This window comes from Cebus imitator, unplaced genomic scaffold (genome assembly GCF_001604975.1).
Source record: "Cebus imitator isolate Cc_AM_T3 unplaced genomic scaffold, Cebus_imitator-1.0 Scaffold73, whole genome shotgun sequence".
Lineage (NCBI taxonomy): Eukaryota > Metazoa > Chordata > Mammalia > Primates > Cebidae > Cebus > Cebus imitator.
The window spans coordinates 6,728,293-6,745,271 of NW_016107388.1; the positions used below are offsets into that span (position 1 = coordinate 6,728,293).

Sequence of the window (16,979 nt, forward strand, 5' to 3'; positions counted from 1 at the left end):
TCTCACTCTGTCACCCAGGCTGGAGTGCAGTGGCTCGATCTCAACTCACTGCAACCTCCGCCTCCCGGGTTCAAGCAATTCTTCTGCCTCAGCCTCCCAAGTAGCTGGGACTACAGGCACGCGCCACCAGCCCCAGCTAATTTTTGTATTTTTAGTAGAGACGGGGTTTCACCATGTTAGCCATGCTGGTCTCGAACTCCAACCTCAGCCTCCCAAAGTGCTGGGATTAAAGGTGTGAGCCCGTAGATTTGTATTTCTGTGATATATATCTTTTGCCAAGGCTTTCTATAGTTTAGTGCACATTTGGTAAAGGCAAATGTCTAGCTTGGGTCCCAAGCTAAAGGGAGACCACTTTGTCCATATTCTCATAGACCAGCTCCCATCATCGCCCCATAGTGTTTTTTAATCACTCTCCCTTAGAGATTGCCAACCTCTGGGGAAAAAAAGGCAGATAGCAAACCCGTGGCCTTCCCAGTGCTATCATGACCTTCTGCCTTTGCAGCACGTGTGACTGGAAACTCAGGAACCCTCCAGCATGTTCAGGGTAGTGGGGTCCCATAACTTGCCCCCCAAAGCTGGTGCTCCATGAATGTTAGTTATCAGTGCTCCTCCTAATATCTCCCTAGGATGGTTGAGCTAACTACATTACGGCAGGAAATTGAAGACAAAGTATAATTGATTTAGTGTGTTTGTGTGTACATATGTAAGTACACACATATCAATTTCACTTAACTGTTTTGAATTCCCTATCGTATGTTTATGTGTTCATGTATACACATTCGTATAAACAGTTATGCTTGAACTGTATATGTATTTATGCATTTACATATATACGCACATATATACGAAAAGATGGCATTACTTATAGTTGAGATTATCCCTTTGTGCCAGAGTTATTTCCATTCAGATAGTTGCTGTCTGTGCATAACTAAAGGGTTAGGGAATCTGTAAAGTTTTACATATTACTGTTTGTTCTTAGATATTTTTCCCCTTTTTATGTGTTCCAGTAGTTCAGCATCAGTACTGCAGGGTGGAACTTTCTGTGAAGACCTAAATGTTCTATATCTATGCTGTCCAGTATGATAGCCAGTAGCCACATGTGGCCATTACACAGTCAAGATGTGCTAGTGTGGCTGAGGTTTAACATTTGTCAGCTTTTTTTGCGGGGGGGATCAGGGGGTTGTGGGGTGGAGGGGTTTCACTCTCTCACACAGGCTGGAGTGCCTTGGTGCAATCTCAGCTCACTATAATCTTCTCCTCCCAGGCTCAAGTCATTCTCCAACCTAAACCTCCCGAGTAACTGGGACTACCGGCACATGCCACCCCACCTGACTAATTTTTTGTGTTTTTGGTAGAGATGGGATTTTGAACTCCAGAGCTCAAGGAATCCACCCGCCTTAGCCTCCCAAAGTGCTGGGACTACAGGCATGAGCCACTGCACCCAGCCAGCATTTCTTTTGTGTGATAGATTGAATGCATTCATTCTTATTAGACCTAAAAACAAGTCTGCCTCCAAAAGAAATACAGATGAAAATAGGATTAACTGAATAGATTTTGATGTTGAAAGTCACTTTTTCTTTTGAATTTTTGGTCTCATTAACATATCTTTCCATCTGTCTGTGAACTATAAATGTAACAGATTGAGAGGCTGAAAAGGATCTTTTCTCTTACAAATGTGAATGTTAGTTTATTTAGAACAGGAAAAACAGCATTGTAAATATATGATTTCGCATTATATTATAATTGGTGCTTACATTTATTATTCAAGTGATTTAGCACATTATTTCTCTCAAAAATATTAACAAATTTGGGAACTAGCATTTTCTGGAAAACAACTGCATTTCCATGACAACCATGCTGTATGTGTCACAGTTCCACTTAGCCCTTTCAAATAAAGAATACTGCCATTAACACACTAGTGCACATGCAAGTGTACTGAGTAGTTTACTGCAAAACATGGACAGGCTAAACTTAAATTATGTCTGTATTTCTAATTATGAAATTGGAATAAAGTAAATGAAAGTCCATTTGGTGAAACATACTATTATCTTTCCTCTGCCTACAATGTCTCATTAAACATTATCAGCAGGTGTCTTTACATTTCTTCTTTGTCACTTGGCTACATAAGTTTGTAAAAATGTGTTTTATTTTGGTTTTCTTTAGAAGTTGTTGAATTTGTGTTCATTTGGGCATTGCTGCATTTTGAGGAAGTTTGTCTTTTCCAAAACCTAGCGTTACAGGTTCTACATACAGTCAGTGACCTTTTCAAGTGTTTGCTTCTCAGCACAATGGTGGCCACATATTTGGCCCTCAGTAGATCTTTTGTGGCAAGTATTGTAACTTGCTTAGAAAGAGCTGTCTGAGTGAGACAAGAAGGCCAAGTCCCTCAGTCACGTTTTCCTTGGTACAACACAAGCGACTCTTTCTAATTTAAATAAAAAATTTAAACTGAAGCCTATATCTCTGGTATATGTGGCCAGATGTCTCCTCTTTAAAAAGAAGATGGCAGACTATTCGAAAGATGAACTATCCTATATAAGTAATAATCAGTGTCAATTAACTAATTTTTTTCTTTTCTCATTTGTAGTGATTGCTGTTGATATCGATCCTGTTAAGATTGCTCTTGCTCGTAATAATGCAGAAGTTTATGGAATAGCAGATAAGATAGAGTTTATCTGTGGAGATTTCTTGCTGCTGGCTGCTTGTTTAAAGGCTGATGTTGTGTTCCTCAGCCCACCTTGGGGAGGGCCAGACTACGCCACTGCAGAGACCTTTGACATTAGGACGATGATGTCTCCTGATGGATATCCTTTGGAAGTCCTTAGAGTTTACTGAAACAGTGATTGTGGAGAGAAAGGAGCAGGAGAGTGAGAGAAAGAGGGAATGTAGCGGGGTGGGGGGGGGGGTCTACATGTGTGGTGGCTCACATCTGTAATCCCAGCACTTTGGGAGGCTGAGGTAGGTGGATCGCCTGAGGTCAGGAGTTTGAGATCAGCCTGGCCAACATGGTGAAACCCCGTCTCCACTAAAAATAGAAAAATTAGCCTGGCATGGTGGCACGTGCCTGTAATCCAGCTATTCAGGAGGCCAAGGCACGAGAATCACTTTAACCTGAGAGGCAGAGGTTGCAGTGAGCTGAGGTCACGCCACCGCACTCCAGCCTGAGCAACAGAGCAGGACTGTGTCTCAAAAAACAGAGGGAGAAATTAGTGAAGAGAGACGATATTAGCTAACAACATTTGACAAATTCTAGCTTTTTTTTTTTTTTGAGACGGAGTTTCACTCAAGTTACCCAGGCTGGAGTGCAATTGCGCGATCTCGGCTCACCGCAACCTCCGCCTCCTGGGTTCAGGCAATTCTCCTGCCTCAGCCTCCTGAGTAGCTGGGATTACAGGCACGCACCACCATGCCCAGCTAATTTTTTGTATTTTTAGTAGAGACGGGGTTTCACCATGTTGACCAGGATGGTCTCGATCTCTTGACCTCATGATCCACCCGCCTCGGCCTCCCAAAGTGCTGGGATTACAGGCTTGAGCCACCGCGCCCGGCAAATTCTAGCTTATTTTACATAAAAGGCAGGTATGTAAAAATGATGGGGTTGATCTCCAAAAGTAATGGGAAATATGAGGTCATATTTTCCTTGCATGCTATTCAATTTTACCATTATAAAACAAGGACTAGAATACATGTATTGGACTTAACTGTCTGCAAATTGGGAATTTCCTCAAAACTTATCCCTGGAGTTTGTGGCTAACCATTCTGTAACATTCTTCAATTCACATTGACACTGGCCAATTTGCTGTGTACCTTCAAATTTTTACAGTTACTCTTCCAGGATATCAAAGCAAATCCTTATTTCATAGAGTAATGTTTGTCCCTTTCTCTACCTGCCACTCCAGAGTAATTGTCTGTTTGACTCTTAACAGGAAACATATTTCTAAATTGCTATTAAATTTAGGTAATACTGTGAGGCACGGTGGCTCACGCCGGCAATCCCAACACTTTGGGAGGCCAAGGCAGGCAAATCACTTGAGGTCAGGAGTTTGAGACCAGCCTGGCCAACATGGTGAAACCGGTCTCGGCTGAAAATGCAAGAATTAGCTGGGCGTGGTAGTGGGCACCTGTAATCCCAGCTGCTCAGGAGGCTGAGGCAGGAGAATCGTTTGAACCCACCACTGCACTCTAGCCTAAGTGACAGAGCAAAACTCTGCCTTAAAAAAAAAAAAAAAATTACAGCATAAATTAGCCGGGCGTGGTGGCAGCTGTAATCCTGTAATCCCAGCTACTTGGGAGGCAGAGGCACAAGGATCACTTGAAACTGGAAGACGTTGCCATGAACTGAGATTGTGCTACTGCACTCCAGCCTGGGCAGCAGAGCCGGACCCTGTCTTTAAATAAATAAATAAATAAATAAATAAATAATAAGCAGAGCCAGACTCTGTCTGAAAAATAAATAAATAAATAAAATTTTATAATGTAATTTAGAGTGTTGACTGCAATGTCCAGGATTACCTTATTCTTTACTGGGAAGAAGTGGGATTGTGCTTTCCTATTTTCTATTCTGTTTTCTCAGTAATTAGGAAATGACAGAGAAAGGGTCTATATTTCTGAGTCTTGCCCAGTACCTACCACTAGGATAATTGAATAAATCAATTTAACTATTAATCTTTGAACTATTGGGACAATATGTTGCTGAATTACAAAATTCTGTATTTAATTCTCTTAGGTTCCATTAGAGGATTAAGTTTTTGCCTTTTAGTTACATTTTGAAATACATTTGAGTTACAATGGGTTAAACACATCACTTTCTGATTAGAAATTAGCTGCTGTTTTTGTTATTTTTCCTTAACTGCTGTCCACCTTCGAAATTTTCAGACTTTCTAAGAAGATTACTAATAATATTGTTTATTTTCTTCCAAGAAATGCTGATATTGACCAGGTAAGCCGTTACTGAAAAACTTTCTTGAGTTTCTGTCTTAACTGTTACAAGGATGGTAAAAGATACAGGACATTTCTTTACCAGATAATGTGTTTATGAGAAGCCCCTGACTTGCTGACTTTTCTTAGAAAACTGAAAGTAGCTGGAAGTTAGATACATGTCTGTTACATCCTCTTCATTTCCACAGCTCCTGGCATTCATAGATACAAATAGAGCACTTGAGGCTTTGCTAAGACATACTGAAAAGAAGATTGGATATGTTGTGCTTCAAATGCTGCACAGTTAAACTAGCCTTTGTTTGTTTGTTTGAGACAAGGTCTGGCTCTATTCCGCAGGCTGGAATGCAGTGACAACACCTCGGCTTACTGCAACCTCCACCTCCCAGGCTCAAGCCTTCCTCCCAACTCAGCCTCCCAAGGAGCTGGGACTACATGTGCATGCCACCATACCTGGCTAATTTTTGTATATTTTTGAGGAGACAGGGTTTCACCATGTTGCCCAGGCTGTTCTCAAACTCCTAAGTTCAAGGGATCCGCCTGCCTCGGCCTCCCAAAGTGCTGGGATTACAGGTGTGAGCCACTACATCTGGCCAAGATCTGCCTTGATTGAAACCTACCTTGAGAATAGATTTCAGCTATTCCTGAAAATGATATCCTAAACAGAAACAAAGAGATATAAGATCCTAATTTGACCAGGAACAATTTTAACTGTAGTCTTGACATATGGGACATTTAACTAATATTCAGATATTCTTTTTAATTTATTACCTTAAATATTTAATCGTGTTATGTTTTTTCCCTAGTAGAATTGGATCTGGTACAATTAGCTGCCTCATAAAGATTAGATGATTTTTTTATATTGGTCGGGCATTGTGGCTCACGCCTGAAATCTCAACACTTTGAGAGACCAAGGTGAACGGATCACTTAAGGCCAGGAGTTCAAGACCAGCCTGACCAACATAGCGAAACCCTGTCTCTACTAAAAATACAAAAATTAGCCAGGCATAGTGGTGCACATCTGTAATCCCAGCCACGTGGGAGGCTGATGCAGGAGAATCACTTGCTTCCAGGAGGTGGAGGTTGCAGTAAACAGCTTGGGCAACAGAGTGAGACTCTCTCAAAAAAAAAAAAAAAAAGAAAGAAAGAAAGATTTTATGATATCTCATGCTTTTGTTGGTTTTTCTATAAACACTACATATCTGCTTTGTGCCACATACTCTTGAAAAGCTTTTGTCTTTCATATTCTGCATTTCACTGTAATGTTGCTAACTGGGTTTTTCTTTTCTCTCTTACTTGATATTCTCAGAACTAGCCCTAGTATTCTGACGTTTCTTGTGTTTTTTATTCAGGAGATTCTAGCTGCACTGTTTCTTCAACAGTGTTCTCCTCATTACCTTTTTTCCTTTCTCCGGGACATCTATTATGAGAATGTTAGTCTTTCCTATCTATATTTTCTAGTGTTTGTCCCTTCCTCTTTCCTTCTACATTACCTCTAGCAGGTTTTCCAACTCAGGCATGTCTATTCTATTATGAGGTCCAATGTATCTTTTTCCATTGTGTTTCCTGTGCTTTAGAGTTTTAGCTGACTAGTGCTTTTTGTTGTTGTTTTTGTTTTTTCTTTTGAGACCATATTGCTGTATCACCCAGGCTGGAGTGCAGTGGCCAAAACATGGCTCATTGCAGCCGTGACTAACTGGGCTCAAGTAATCTTCCCAACTCAGCCTGCTGAGTAGCTGGTACCACGGACACACAGCACCATGCCCAGCTAATTTTTTTTATTTTTTGTAGAGGTGAGGTCTCACTGTATTGCCCACACTGGTCTCAAAATTAAAGGCTCAAGCAATCCTCCTGCCGCAGCTTCCCAAAGTGCTGGGCTTATACGTGTGAGCCACCATACCCAGCTGAGTAGCATTTTTGGAAAACTACTGATACCCTAGTCCACTGGGAAATATTCTGTTTTCTAGGATGAGGCCCAAAGGTAAGTTAATTTTTAAAGTGCCCCAGGTGGTAAAATGTGCTCCAGAGTTGAGATTCTCTGGGTTAAAAAAAGAATAAATGAAATTAACAAGCCTGAGCTCTTATAATTAGGCAGTGAAATTAGATCTTGCTGCCTTTCATCTGTTTATGATCCATGTGTCTAAACATTAGACCTATCAAAATATTAATAGTATGTGTTAAACCAGTGATAAGAAAAGGGCCAGGTGTGATGGAGAAGAAAAGGGACAGGTGTGGTGGTTCATGCCTGTAATCCCAGCACTTGGGGAGGCCAAGGCAGGCAGATTGCTTCAGGCCAGGAGTTTGAGACCAGCCTGGCAAACATGACGAAACCCCATTTCTACTACAAAAAAAAAAAATTAGCCAGGCACGGTGGTAGGCACCTGTACTCCTAGCTGCTTGGGAGGCTGACGCAGGAGAATTGCTTGAACCCAGGAGGGTTGCAGTGAGCCGAGATCGCACAACTGTACTCCAGCCTGGGTGACAGTGAGACTCTGTCTTAAAAAAAAAAGAAAAAGGAACCATCTCTTTGCTTCGTGCGTTTTCTGAATTAAAGTTTATATCAAACAGCAGGTATTTTATATCTGCTCCTCATATGATTCAGAGCTGCTTTCTAGACTGCCAGATAAGGTTGGGCCTAACAATTCCGTAATTTCTGTTTTTCTCATATGTGAATATTATGCTCCATGTCTTCTCGTCAGAGACGATGTGATACTTAGTGAGCTGTATCCGGATCCTTATATTAAATGTAGACGGGCTTATTTGAGTGCTTGAATAATGATAGGAAATTCACTGTTTATCATACAATTTATGCTGATTAACTTTTTCTAGTTAAATTAACACTTTCACAGAGAGAAAGTTAACTTTTTCTTTAGCTTGTGTTTTTGGTTTATTTCAAAAACTTACCAGATTCACGTTTTCTGCCTCTAGAGGGAGTAATGACACTAGGGAATAATGAAACCAAGAAAGACTGGTGCGATTTCAAGTGTGTTATTTTGTTTGGTATCAAATTACAATGGGAAATCAACTTTTTTTTAATGAAGAAAACGTATCCATGTGTAGGAACTTTTTAATGACAGGAGGCAATACTCTAAAATTGAGGGAAATCACAGTTGCAAAGAAATTGACTTTTTTTGTTAAGGAACATTTAGAATGTTACCACAACCTGAATTTACGAATGGTTTGGGTTCCCAAGTGTGTCACAGTCGGCTGTTAGAAGCTCACACTGCATTTTTCTCATAGAAATGTCTGTGAAGGACAGTGAATTTCCCATCCAGGGAGATTGTACTCTTGAGTAATATTTATATTATTTTAAACAGCATGCACTCAATACAAATTCAACTTAAATATTTCCATCTACGAGATAATGCTAATTGTTTTCTGTATCTAGTGAAATGTTTTTCTAGGTCCCTTATTACCTCAGTCTTCTATTCCTTTTTTCTGTTGGGAGATGATTCCAAGATGTGCATTTCTTGATAATAACTGAGTAATTTAGAAAAAAAAATTGTTTGTGAGAGGCTCTCTGGAGGTAAGGTATATCTTTCTCTTTGAAATTGCTATTGAAACCCAAGGACTAATTTTTTTTTTTTTTTTTTTTTAAATATGGTTTCTCTCCGTCATGCGGACTAGAGTACAGTAGCATGATCATAGCTCACTGCAACCTCAAATTCCTGGGCTCAAGTGATCATCCTGCCTCAACCTTCTAAAGTGCTGGGATCTTAAATCTGATTCTTTCCAGTGTAAACATACTTTATCTGCTTGATGCCTGTTATCTTGCCATGCTTTCCTTTCTTTCTTTCCTTGGACAACGAGAGAATTCCAGCTAATTTGAGCTTTGGATCTACCATGCTTCATAAACATGAAAGATTTCTCTTTTAAGTAGTAAACCTATGGAACATATTAATAGATGAGATCTCTGAACAGACAAGGACTTTTGGTCCCTCCCAAAGGAAGATGCAGGCAGCAATTATCAAACACAACCTTTGTTTGAAATCCTTGTGGGCGGAGTCTCTGACATAAAGAGTCTTGTCTCTTAGCCCGAGGCAGGAAAGAAGAGAGGAAATCTGCTGGTCTGTTTGCTGTGGCAGCTCCTCATCCTTGTTTAATTATTGTAATTAGGCGTAAAACAGCTAGACATTTGGGCCAGATTCTGCCTTTTTTATTTCCTCATAAAGTGGAGACATTTACAAATTAACTAATACTTAAGTGAAACCCTATGATTGTTTAAGTATAAAATTGATGTTAGATTTAATAATGGGATTCGACTCTCCTTAGTTGGCAGAATTCTTGAGGCTCCAATTATCTTTTTAAATTTTGTTCTATAATGTCGAGGAAGGAAAACGTTCCTAATTGTAACAGTCACTTCTAATAGTTTATTTTGGTAGGCAGGTAGGTAGGTAGGTAGGTAGATGGATAGGTAGATAGTAATGAGGTACTTATTTATAGGAAATATTTCTAAAACTTACCATATATAAGAATAGATTTGTAAGTATTTGAATAATGAACTGTTTATCAATATGAAAAACTATTAGGTAATATTGTTGTGTGGAAAATGTTTTAAATATAACTAAATTCAGCTTATTAGCATTTTTAGTAGTTTCTGTAACTTGTTGAATTGTACAGTCTTCATGTTTCCACTTCTGAGAATGAGTGAAGGACAGAGCTTAGTGAACTGGTTATTTTTGGGTTTGGGTGGTTTTTTCCTTCTTCTTTGGAGACAGAGTCTCGCTCCATCTACCAGGCTGGAGTACAGTGGCATGATCACAGCTCACTGCAGCCTCAACTTCCCAAGCTCAAGCACTCCTCCTTACCTCAGCCTTCAGGGTTCCTGGAACCATATGCGTGGACCACCACACCTGGCTAAGTGTTTTATTTTTTGTAGAGACAGGATTTCACTGTGTTGCCCAGGCTGGACTTGTAGTCTAAAGCAATCTTTCTGCTGCTGCCACCCAAAGTTCTGGGATTACAGGCATGAGCCACTGTGTCCGGCCTGGTAGCTTCCTCTTAGGAAGAGATTATATCTACAATAGGACTTCAGTGTAGGTTAGCTTGTGATGCCTGGGAGAATTTTTTTGACCTGTCACCAGGTCATCAACAGAAGCATCAACTGGTGCTCCTGTTGATGATGGTGGGCTTAAGATTTATTTACTTAGGCATAGACGTCTCATTCCTGTTTGCCATGTGCAGAGAAATTGAACTAATTTTGAATATTTGTAAGTTTGAATGATGCATGATTTTCTGCTGACTAAAGAATATTCTTCTTTCTCCTCTCTGAGAACTTTAATTATCAGAAATGTTTTGCCAACTTTGTGTTATTTTCATGTGGTAGTTGGATGTAACAAAGGAAAAGAAGGACAAAAAGAACTAGTGGTGAGGCACTTACTTGACCTGTGTGATACTAGGTTTGTAGGCACAGCCACTATTTCGGATGCTTGTTGCTGCTAGCATTGTGTTTTGACACAGATCTGTAGACCACATAAAATGCTCTTTATTTTTACCCAGTACAATTGTCATCTAACCACATTTTTGCATATTGTAGATATAATCTCTTCCCTGTAGTAATAGAGCATTTTTCAGCACTCTGATGTTTTTGTGTCTTTCTTCTAATAAAGGTATCTGTCATTAGTAATTACTACATATTCTTCCAGTAAGATGCAGTTGGGAGGTTATTTTCTCTCATTTGCTTATCATGCACTTTTACTTTAAATCTAGTTTCTTTTGGGAAAAAAATGCAGTTTTGGGCCAGGCATGGTGGCTCATGCCTGTAATCCCAGCACTTTGGGAAGCTGAAATGGGAGGATCACCTGAGGTCAGGAGTTTAAGACCAGCCTGGCCAACATAGTGAAACCCCATCTCTACTAAAAATACAAAAGTTAGCCAGGTTCAGTGGCAGGCATCTGTAATCCCAGCTACTCGGGAGGCTGAGGCAGGAGAATCACTTAAACCCAGGGGCAGAGGCTGTAGTGGGCCAAGATTGTGCCACTGTACAACAGCCTCGGTGACAGAGCCAGACTCTGTCTCAAAAAAAAAAGGCTAGGCACGGTGGCTTATGCCTGTAATCCCAGCACTTTGGGAGGCCAAGGCAGGCAGATCACAAGGTCAGGAATTCGAGACCAGACTAACCAACATGGTAAAACCCCGTCTCTACTAAAAATACAAAAAAATTAGCCGGACATGCTGGTGAGCGCCTGTAATCCCAGCTGCTCAGAAGGTTGAGGCAGCAGAATCACTTAAACCCGGGAGGCAGAGGTTGTAGTGAGCCGAGATCGCACCACTGCGCTCCAGCCTGGGTGACAGAACAAGACTCCATCTCAAAAAAAACAATGCAGTTTTGAATGTTTATTTGATGCTTTAATCTGTGTTTTAACACCTTCATTGTGATCTTTTTTCTGTTTCTTCTTTCCCAGTCTCCAAAGAACAACTTTACTGCCTGATGTCAAATCTAGTCGAGAGTTTAGTCCTTGATTCTAGTTCTGGTCCAAATTAATTGGGATTTATTTTGGTAAAATTAATATATTTAGGTAATATGCCAAAAGTATGTAACCCATAGCTCCTAATCTTTATCCGTTTCTGCCTGCCGTTCTGCCATTTTTCATCTCTCTACCCTCTGTTCCTCTCACAGTTTACTAAATTGTAAGGGGAGGGAGCCAAATAACATTTTGTCAGCTAAACCTTCTAGTGAAAAATAAGGACAGCTAGAAATTAATGGCATTAAATTTGCCTGAAGCAAAGTTACTTGCTTGAACTACTAAATTTACAGTCTTTCCAACTCCAAAATTTTAACCTTTAAAATATATGTAGTTTTGGGGCCGGGCACGGTGGCTCAAGCCTGTAATCCCAGCACTTTGGGAGGCCGAGGTGGGTGGATCATAAAGTCAAGAGATCGAGACCATCCTGGTCAACATGGTGAAACCCCGTTTCTACTAAAAATACAAAAAATTAGCTGGGCATGGTGGTGCGTGCCTGTAATCCCAGCTACTCAGGAGGCTGAGGCAGGAGAATTGCCTGAACCCAGGAGGCAGAGGTTGCGCTGAGCCGAGATCGCGCCATTGCACTCCAGCCTGGGTAACGTGAGTGAAACTCCGTCTCAAAAAAAAAAAAAAAATACAAAATTAGCCAGGCGTGGTGGCGCGTGCCTGTAATTCCAGCTACTCGGGAGGCTGAGGCAGGAGAATTGCTTGAACCCAGGAGGCGGAGGTTGTGGTAAGCCAAGATTGTGCCATTGCACTTCAGCCTGGGCAACAAGAGCGAAACTCTGTCACAAAAATATATATATAATATATTTGTAGTTTTGAAAATGTGAAAAAGTACAAAAAAGCCAAAGTTAGAAATTATTTGTAATCCGAACATTTGAAAGTAACGTGTTAGTTTTTTTAAAAAACCATTTGTTTGTAAACACTAAGTAGCTAAGAGTTTTCTCACTGTATTTTGTCACATAGATTCACCTTCATCTCCAGTATAAGGAACAATGTTTGTTTTATCTGTCCATCATCTGGCTCTCCCAACTAGAATGTAAAATTTATGAAGACAGGGATTTTCGTTTGTGTTTTGCTACCCTACACTGCCTAGAACAGAGCCCTATAAGCTCTTAATAATAGTTGTTGAGTAATCAGAACTCATGATTTCTGAGAAAATTCCCATCTTACCTTCTTTTTTTATTTTAATCCAAAGCACCCACATCTAGATAATCCTCTGAAAGGTATTAAGAGGAACAAAAGAAACTACCCTACCTTCTCAGAAATTGGTTTTTATGTAATTCTCTTTATAGCTTATATAAGAAATAATAGCCATCTATATAGTACCTTTAATTTTTTTTCAAGTAAACTTCAGAAATGGTTTTTCTTTTCTTTAAAATGCTCTTTTAGGAAGATAGATAGTATTCCTATTTTTCAGATTTAGAAAACCAAAGCCTATTTTAATGGCTCCCTTAACAACAATAAAAATTGCCTTTTTAAATTGATGCAGCAAATTATTGGTAGAACTGGAGATGATTAAGTTACTTGTTAAAGGCACAGAAGAAATGCTATACTTGAGTTATATCTGAACTCAGAAAAATTAATGAAAAAATGATATGCTGTTCAAAATGCCTTTTGTTGGCTAAAGACAAAATTACCTTTCTTGCCGTTCCTTGTAAAAAAATCAGACTGACATGAAGATACCAAAAGAGAATTTAAAACATTTATTCCTAATAATTGCTACTCTGGGACTACTTGGCTATTTTCAAATTTCTAGTTTCACTTGAAGTATTCCTTACAAAAAGATAGTAGAGGGGGATGCATTTAATCATTATAAGGGATACTGTATTTCACTTATTTTTCACATAATAATGTACCACACAATGACCAGTTGCTTCTTCCCTATTTCTATGTCTGTGACTTTTTTTCCTAAGAGGAAGCTAAAACACTATAAATTATATACTCATTGGAAATGCATAATAAATGGTCCCTTCTACCAGAAGCTGGTATAGTATGCATAATACCACTGAGATTACGTTCTCTCAACCCTTAAAACCAAATCAGACTGACTGAGCACCTCTTTTTACAAAATATGCAACTGTAATTTTGCTGATTTCAGTTACAGAAAATGCTTGACCCTCGTTGTTTATAGCTGTCCCTAACACTTTAGGTATCCCTTTATTTATTTATTTATTTATTTTTTGTGAGACAAAGTCTTGCTCTGTCTCCCAGGCTGGAGCACTGTGGCGCAGTCTTGGCTCACTGTAACCTCCGCCTCCCAGGCTCAAGTGATTCTCCTGCCTCAGCCTCCCGAGTAGTTGGGATTGCAGGCGTGCACCACCGCGCCCGGCTAATTTTTGTATTTTTAGTAGAGATGGGGTTTCACCATGTTGGCCAAGCTGGTCTCAGACTCCTGACCTTGTGATCCACCCGCCTCGGCTCCTAAAGTGTTGGGATTGCAGGCATGAGCCACCACGCCCGGCCTGGGTATCCCTTTCTCTATTGCTGTGTCTTCTCCTCTCTGCCTGCCAGGGCTCTCCACTGCATTCTCCCTTCTCATGATCTTTCCTCCTACTACCCCAAAAAACTGATTCTGATGAAGTAATCAAGGTTTAGAAAGTAACATTTTTGCTATTTTAAAAGATCTCTGAGAGGTTGGATAAAAAAAGTACTGAACCAAAACAAAACCTTACCTGTTTTAGAACTTAGGGTAAAACATTACTAGTTTGCAGTGTACGAAGGTGACTGCAAGTATTATTGTCATGGAACAAAAGAATCTTTAGCAGCTGATGGCCCCTGTCCCCCCATCAAGTGCTGGTCATTTGGCTAGCATCCTTTTGGTGCTAACTGTGGAGGTGCAGAGGGAGCGGTGCTTTCAGCTTCCTAATAAAGGAGTTAGTCCCTGTGTTCTAGTAGACCTCAAAAAGAGCAATGTATTTTACCACAATTGTTGCAGAAAGCATTTAAAATATACAAAAGGGCAACCGGTAGAAGAGGTGGTCCAAGGTAGGAGAAACGAAAGGAGACCAATGAGAGAAGGCAAAGTCAATAGCGGCTAGACTCCTCATGAGAGTAGGGATCGTGGCCTGGATCACAGCTAGGATTATGTAGCAGGTACTCAGTAAATACTGTTGAATGAATGAGAGGGTGAGATGCAGACGGTAAGATGAACAGGACAAAGGCTTTCAGGGAAGGGAGTTAATCTTTAAATATCTTTGTTAGAAAATAAACCTGGTTGGGGAGGAGGAGGAAGGAGGGTTAGAAAACAAAATTTTTTTTTTTTAAATAAACCTGATATTTGGGAAGGATTTGTTCATGTTTTTCTTCCTCTGAGTTCTTTAGCTATGGCATTGGAGATATCAAGCCTTATACAACAACATAGCACCATTAACTTTCCCACAATATGAACACGCCTCATTATTCAAAGGACTTAAAAGCCAGAGTCTCCCTATTATTTGATGCAGCAGTATGAGTGAAACACTGTTTTGAAATTATGCTTATGTGTGTGCATGTGACTTTCTTCTGTTCATCTTTTTAGGTGGCATCCTTGGCAGGGCCTGGAGGGCAAGTGGAAATAGAACAGAACTTCCTTAACAATAAACTGAAGACAATCACTGCATATTTTGGTGACCTAATTCGAAGACCAGCCTCTGAACCTAACTGTGCGGCAGTGCAAGGACAAAAGATCATGGAGTAATCAAAACATTATTCAGATGAGGTGTTTGGCATGTCTTCCTCTATTCACTGATATTTTCTACCCATGGTCTTATATCACCATAGGAAATGGAAGCTTACAAGACTCAAATAAATATCAGTGAGATATTTTGAGATCTTTGAATAATTCTTTTAGAGAAATTATACAAAATTAATACATATGTATGAGTTCTTTGTAAATTTTTTTTTTTTTTTTTTTTTTTTAAAGATGGGGTTTCACCATGTTGGCCAGGCTGGTCTTGAAGTCCTGACCTCAGGTGATCCACCCACCTCGGCCTCCCAAAGTGCTAGGATTACAGGCGTGAGCCACCGTGCTGGCCGTAATTTTTTCTTCTTTTGAGACAGGATCTCACTCTGTCGCCCAGGCTGGAGTGCACTTGCCTGATCACAGCTCGCTGCAGGTTCAACCTTCTGGGCTGGATAGGTGGGCGCTGCCACACCGGACTGATTTTTGTATTTTTTGTAGAGACGGTGTCTCACCATGTTGCCCAGGCTGGTGTCAAATTCCTGGGCTCAATCAATCTGCCCACCTCACCCTTCCCAAATGCTGGCATTACAGGCATGAGCTACTGTACCCAGCCTTACAGACATACTTTTGAAAGTGTCTTTTTCACTCATAGATATGAATACATCTATTTAGACTTTTTCTAGAACTTTCCTGTTTTCATGTCTTTGCTGCTTCTGGAATTGGCTTTTTAACACCCTTGTATAAAGTTTGTGTTTGTAAAATTTCCATTGCACCATCAATATGAAATACATTTTGTAATGTAGGAGTTTATATTTTTTTATTAAATTGGCAATGAAAGGAAGAGGGATCTGTGTTGCTTAATCATCGAAAAAGTGTGGTCAGTCATTTTTACAGGTAGGCAAAAAAAATGGCGACATACAACTCTAGCCATTGAAGGTTAGATCTGTATTTTATATATTTTATTTTACTGCTTAGGAGCATGTTAAACATTAAACAAAACATGATATTGGCTGGGATAGGGTTAGGGAATTGAAATAAATTTGGGAAATTTCCAATAAATGCTAGAAAAAATAGCTGTTATATAAATAACTGTTGGAGTATGCTAATTTTAGTGTCTTGAAACTTTACAATTATATATGCCTGATTGGTCTGCAGTACAGTAGCAACTGAGCTGATCATTAAAGGTGAAATTACTTTTTCATTAATTCACAACTTCAAAATCTGTCCAAATGTTCTTGGTTTTTAAACTTTATGTAGCATTCTTAAGATCACTAGGGAGGTGGCCGGTGAGGTAAAGGCAGATTTCCTAAACCTCCAATTTTTTTTTAGTTTTTTGTCACTTAACCTTTCATGCATCGACTTCTTTCCACAACTCATTTTCTTACTTGCATATTAATAAAACTAACTCATCTTCCCGAACATCTTCCTTTTCCTCAATCTTATATGAAAGGAACAGGAAGCTTGGGCTTAGTTAGCTAAGACTAAGATATTCCTGCCCACTAATCACACAGGGATAAAACTAATTCATAGATTATTCTACAGATCCTCAGCATTCAAAAGGACTTCAGAAGTGTTCTAGTCCACTGTGTGAATCAGATTCAAAAAAATCTTACTAAGAAGACAAATACATAAAAAGGCCAGGCACAGTGGCTCACACCTGTAATCCCAACACTTTGGGAGGCCAAGAAGGGCAGATCACCCGAGGGAGACCAGCCTGGCCAACATGGTGAAATCCCATCTCTACTAAAAATACAAAAATTAGCTATGCATGGTGGTATGCACCTGTAATCCTAGCTACTCGGGAGGCTGAAGCAGGAGAATCGCCTGAACCTGAGAGGCAGAGGTTGCAGTGAGCCAAGATTGTACCACTGCACTCCAGCCCAGGCGACAGAGCAAGACTCCATCTCAAA

At 40.0% G+C, this 16,979-nt stretch overlaps 1 protein-coding gene across 3 annotated transcripts in view; it reads left to right on the plus strand.

Annotated features, from left to right (window-relative positions):
* The window catches only part of TGS1 (trimethylguanosine synthase 1), a 57,262-nt gene that overhangs the window by 38,533 nt on the left and 1,750 nt on the right, over nucleotides 1-16,979 (plus strand). For 2 of the 3 annotated variants that reach the window (XM_017531800.2, XM_017531802.2), the window contains exons 11-13: nucleotides 2,588-2,804; nucleotides 4,861-4,939; nucleotides 14,926-15,214. In XM_017531800.2, the coding sequence (XP_017387289.1) occupies nucleotides 2,588-2,804; nucleotides 4,861-4,939; nucleotides 14,926-15,084 (455 nt within the window). In that variant the 3' untranslated portion in view covers nucleotides 15,085-15,214. Of the gene's footprint in view, nucleotides 1-2,587; nucleotides 2,805-4,860; nucleotides 4,940-14,925; nucleotides 15,215-16,979 lie in introns of those variants that run through there. The other variant, XM_017531801.2, reaches the window with a different exon arrangement.